Source organism: Mustela lutreola, chromosome 3 (assembly GCF_030435805.1).
Source record: "Mustela lutreola isolate mMusLut2 chromosome 3, mMusLut2.pri, whole genome shotgun sequence".
NCBI lineage: Eukaryota > Metazoa > Chordata > Mammalia > Carnivora > Mustelidae > Mustela > Mustela lutreola.
In genome coordinates this window covers 15539669-15545026 of record NC_081292.1, presented here as the reverse complement: position 1 = coordinate 15545026, position 5358 = coordinate 15539669, and the positions used below count along the sequence as shown (strand labels likewise).

General features: G+C 43.5%; 1 protein-coding gene across 2 annotated transcripts; it reads left to right on the top strand.

Moving 5' to 3' along the window:
• The first annotated feature begins 461 nt into the window (after positions 1–461).
• On the top strand, positions 462–5358 carry ZNF572 (zinc finger protein 572). 2 transcript variants are annotated; one of them, XM_059165643.1, is made up of 3 exons: positions 462–570; positions 2518–2628; positions 3289–5358. In XM_059165643.1, the coding sequence occupies exons 2-3, from the start codon at positions 2550–2552 to the stop codon at positions 4794–4796; spliced, it is 1587 nt and encodes a 528-aa protein (XP_059021626.1). In that variant the 5' UTR covers positions 462–570; positions 2518–2549; the 3' UTR covers positions 4797–5358. The 2 variants fall into 2 exon arrangements, with proteins under 2 accessions (XP_059021626.1, XP_059021625.1); XM_059165642.1 differs by having other exon boundaries at positions 462–1459.

The following is a 5358-nucleotide window of genomic DNA, read 5'->3' as shown; positions in this document are numbered from 1 at the left end:
CCAGAGTTCAAGGGCTTCTCCGGGTGTTATTAGTAAGGGCGCCTTGTTAACTAAGTGTTTTTGTGCGTGGGTGGATGCCTCAGCTGTTCAGCTGTTTCGCAGGTAGCTAAATATACATCCCTGTTCACAGCGGTGGCAACGGCAACAACAGGAGCTTAGTAAATGCTAGATTCATTTCTCTTGTACCGATGATGATAAAGCCGATCAATGCCCTGGTGGCAAGGGAAAGTATTCGCTCCAGTCGGCCCCTCTTATAAGGCGCCTGGCAAGTGTGAGGAGCGAGAATCGAGCGGACAGACCACAGACAGCTCGAGGGAAGGAAATCCGCCAGCACGTCCTTTTTGGTCCGGGACCGTAAGGGTTAAGACCATCGAGACCTGGCCATCCCTGCTTCCTAGAGAGACTGAGGCATAGCCTGCAGGGGGGCTAGGGTGACTTCCTGTCTGTGTCTTCCGGGCTGGGGAGTTTAGGACCCTGGGTTGGTGGGGTCGGGAGGAGCTGGGGGCTCCTTGCTCCGGGACAGCAGGGCCTGCTGGGGTGCTGGGCGCCTCGTGTGTGGCCCCCGGAACTGTGAGTTCCTTCTGGGGGGAAGGGAGCCAAGGGCTGCGGGCTGGAGGAGTGGCCACTGCACCATCCAGGCTGCAGAGTGTGCCAGGAGGGGGATCCCGCGGCTGCGAGGGGCCGGAGCCCGGGGTCTCCCGCCGCCCCGGCCATCGCGCTGCCCTCGCCTCCCTCGCCGCCCTGGCCAGGCGGGTCCCTTAAAGGAGCTTGTCGGCTGGAGACGGTCTTGGCCTCTTGGATCTTCACCGCGCAGTGCACCCAGCCTCTGCCCCCTGCCAGCGGTTCTTCTGAGCTTCAGGCAGTGCATTTTCTTTGGAAGACTTTAATTCAAAGCGCAGCCCCATCCTAAGCACCTCTGCTCAGGGACAGTGAAAACAGCTCATCTTTGTGGAATGACATCTAAGGGACAGCCTTGTAATACCATTTATGGCCCGAGTTTGCTACCCATTTGCTGAGCCAGTGTTCCTCAAGGGCCCCTGCTACCAAAGTTAGTAGTTTCTTAGCTGGGAAAGTGCCGCACGGGTCTCTGTTACATGGACTTTTACTTCCTTTGTAAAGACTTTGATGGAAATCGATAACTCGGACAGCAAAACCTATTACTCCATAGGAACAATTTTCTTTTTTTCCCCCTTTTAGAGGTGTGAATTCCCCCCTCCCCTCCGCCCAAACGCTAGGGCTATTTGTCATTTAGACTAGTGTCCCCTTTTCCTGTAACAAATCCGTAGTTCCTGAGAGTGCTTAGGGAATGCCAGCTCAGTTTGATACCACGGCTACAGATGTAGAATTTTTTTTTTTTTTAATCCAGTTAATGTTTTCCAAAATAAAGGTACTCTTTGAGATTCATTTGAAGTTTGGGGTTGTGCCCAGCTCTGCCGCCTCCTCTGGTTTACTGTAATAGGTAAGAGTGAAAGTCAGTAGCCAAACAGGCTTGGGACTGAATTCTGCTCTACTGCTTTCTGGTTGCATGACCTTGGGAAAGTTTATTAATGTCTTTTTTGTTCATCTATAATAACATACTGGTAATTGTTTATAGACCCCCAAGGGCCATTATGAAATTTAAATGAGAGTAAAGTATTTAGCTTACTTCCTGGCACATAATAGGCTGTGATAAAGTAAAAATTACACCTTTTTTTACTCCCCCAAACAACTTTTTGTTTTGTTCTGTTTTCCATGTGTGCCTTTGTACATCCTTATTTTAGGCTCTTGTTTTCCCCATATAATACTGTTCTCTAGACCCTGAAATGAATTGCAAGCCCATATATACCTGCCTTCCAGTGATAGATCAGTACCTTAAAGTAGGTCAAGAATCCTAGTTGACTCCATAAAGTTTAGGCTAAAAGGAATATTGTGATTATGATAGAGTGAGAAAGTCAGAGGCAAGGAAGAGTTCTCTCATTACCTTCCTTTTTATCTTTAGGGGTTATAGGCTATAATTATTCTCGCCCTGCTTTGTCCTATTTTTTCTTTTTCTTCTTTTTTTTTTCTGATATAAATTCTAACTTCATTTTGAAATTGAACTTCAAATGTTTCATCTTTCTGTCAAGGGCCAGCTTTTCTTTCTGAACAAGCTTCTTAGACCTACATATCCATTTTTTTGAAGTCCTGCTATTGTTACTGTTTCCAAAAAAAACCCTTCATGTTTTCAATTAGAACTGTATCTAAACTCTGAGTGGACAATGAGTATTAGTATTTCTTCTGTTTTTGAAGCTTGATCCTCAGACTTTAATGTGAAGATTTAATTTTTTTATTGACATTGCCTTCGAAAAAGTTAATTTGAAACACTTGCATCTGAGATAAGATTCCCCCCCCCCCCCAAAAAAAAAAAAGACTTCAAAAGACCATGTTTCTTTTTTTCAGCCTGGGTGCCTACTGTGGTTATGTTGCACTGGTTGGGAAGGAAAGAAAAAGAACACATTTTAGCTGATGCCTGCAAACATAACCTGTTTCCTTCCACAGGATTTCTGATCCCTACCCTGCTGTGACCACTGATGGAGCAAGACCAAAAACTGTTGGTCTCAGACTCTAGTGGCTTCAAGGAGAGGGAGAATTCGAAAAGCCCTTTTACAGGTGAGAGATCAAGAAATTGATCTGAATCCATTGGAAATTCAATGTAAGATGTGCCATGGAGTGCTATAGACTGTGTGGAAAGAACGGAGCATTTGAATCGGACAAACTTTGATTCCTGCTCAGTTGCCTACAAACCATGTTAACTTTTACAACCTCCATTTTTTCATCCTTAAGAAAAATGAATATCTGTCTCATATTTTTTAGGATTAACAAGATACTACATGCCAAGCTATTGTTCTTAATAAATAATAGGTATCATTGTTATTTCTGTATTTTCTCAGATTTTAACTAAAGTATCATCAAGTTTTCCCTTTAGAATGTGTCTTATTCAGTTTCTCCCCTACTCAGATCCCCTTTTTTCTTTTAGGTCTTCTAGAATAAAGTTTAATGAAGTTTTTAGATCAGTATGCCCCTCCTTGGTAATTGCTGACAGCTGTTCAAATACTTCATTAGTGTTGTTATCAAGCACAAAAAATTCACTTGCTTCTCCTGAACACTTAGAGTATAAAAAAATAAAACCAGTTTTAAACTTTTTTTTTTAAATATAAAAGAATTTATGAGGTTTTACTCTGCTATTCCCTCCCTTCCACTGCAATTCAGAATTTCCTTCCCCCGGCAGAGATTAGGGAATGTATTTAGAACATTTGTTTATTCTTACAGGACATGAAAGTAAGAATAATTTGGAAACTGTTCAACACAATAACTCCAAGGCAGAGAAAGAGAGAGCCTCAAAGTGGTCTAAAAGAGATGGCATGCAAAATTGTAAGCATGAGGATACAAAAGAAATTTCATTGACATGGTCCCAAGGAGATGAGATCTGGTGTAATGATTCCTATGAGAATGGTGGCAAGTCAGAGAATCGGGGAAATTCTACAGGAAAAGATGAAAAACCCAATCGCTGGAGTTGGGACCCAGGGGAACAGGGCGGTGGCTCTGTCCAGCAGAATTCAACCTTCAGAGACAAACCCTACAAATGTCCTGAATGTTGGAAAAGCTTCAATAACGGTTCGCATTTGCGAATTCACCAGAGAACCCACTCGGGAGAAAAACCTTATAAATGCTCCGAGTGTGGGAAATGCTTCAGTAACAGCTCTCACCTGATTCAACATCTGAGGACGCACACGGGAGAGAAGCCCTACCAGTGTGGTGAATGTGGGAAAAGCTTCAGCAACACCTCCCATCTCATTATCCATGAGCGGACTCACACAGGAGAGAAACCCTATAAATGTCCTGAGTGTGGGAAGAGCTTTAGTAGCAGCTCCCACCTGATTCAGCACCACAGATCACATACTGGTGAAAAGCCATACGAATGTCCTGTTTGTGGGAAATGCTTCAGCCACAGTTATGTCCTAATAGAGCACCAGAGGATTCACACTGGAGAAAAACCTTATAAGTGCCCTGACTGTGGAAAGAGTTTTAGTCAGAGTTCCAGCCTGATTCGCCACCAGCGGACACACACAGGTGAGAAGCCCTACAAATGTCTTGAGTGTGGAAAAAACTTTGGTTGTAATTCGACCCTAATAAAGCATCAGAGAATTCATACGGGAGAAAAGCCCTATCAGTGTACAGAATGCGGGAAGAGTTTCAGTCGGAGTTCAAACCTAATTACACACCGGAAAACCCACACAGGCGAAAAGCCCTATGAAAGTTCCGAACATGAGGAAAGCTTGAGTCAGAACTGCGGTGTGATAGAGGAATGCAGACTCCAGCCAGGGGAGAAACCGTACAAATGTTGTGAATGCGGAAAGCGTTTTGGTCTCAGCTCTCATCTCATTAGACATCAGAGAACGCATACGGGAGAAAAACCTTACCGGTGTTCAGAGTGTTGGAAAACTTTCAGTCAAAGTTCCACCCTGGTGATTCACCAAAGGACGCACACAGGAGAGAGACCTTATAAGTGTCCTGACTGCGGCGAGTGCTTCAGTCAGAGCTTTAATCTTATCAGGCACCGGCGGACTCATGTGGGAGAAAAACCTTACAAATGCACTGACTGTGAGAAATGCTTCAGCAGAAGTGCCTATCTCAGTCAGCACCGGAAAATTCACATAGAAAAGTCTTTCGAGTCTCCTGAAGTTGCAGAGTTTCCTCATGGGTGGACTTGGAAAAACTGTCCAGGGGAAATGGCCCTCCTCTCTTCCTTTTCGGTCCCAAGTCCATCTTCCTCTTGAGTTTCAAAGCCTCTTTATTTTTTAATTTTTTTTTTCTTTTTCTTACTGGGCCATTACAATGATGGGGTGGCTACAAAGTTTTCTTTGGTGTGTCTGCCATTATGTCTGGAAAAAGTCAACTTCCAGGTTAGATGATAGGAAGGTCCTGATCCCCAGCTCATTACCTCTGCCCAGTGAGATGCTGCCAACGATGGAGAAGAAATGGTTCTTTTGATTAAGGTAAGATTGGAATAGCTTCAGAGGCAAACAAAGAGAAATGCTGGAAATAAGAATACCTGAGAGCTTGAAGCTGAGCTACCATTGAATGTGCCTATTTCCTTTTTCCTGACTGGGTGGCAATAATTTATTCTTGGCCTCATGGATTTATCCAGAGAAAGATTCTTTATGAACAAATAATGTGATTTCCACGCTGTTTTGGTGTCTGTTAAGAAAGAAAAAGCTCAGTTTTTAAAATGCATTTTTATTTGCTGAAAATTAACTTCCGTAGTATTTAGGACTATTTTGTCTAATACAGTAGCCACATGTGGCTATTTAAATAAATTTGTATTAAGATGAAATGAAA

Excerpts from the sequence above, each read along its gene's own strand:
- ZNF572 (XM_059165643.1), top strand. The coding sequence starts at position 2,550 with ATGGAGCAAGACCAAAAACTGTTGGTCTCAGACTCTAGTGGCTTCAAG. Across the intron at positions 2,629-3,288 it reads TTCGAAAAGCCCTTTTACAG|GACATGAAAGTAAGAATAAT; the intron begins GTGAGAGATCAA and ends TTATTCTTACAG.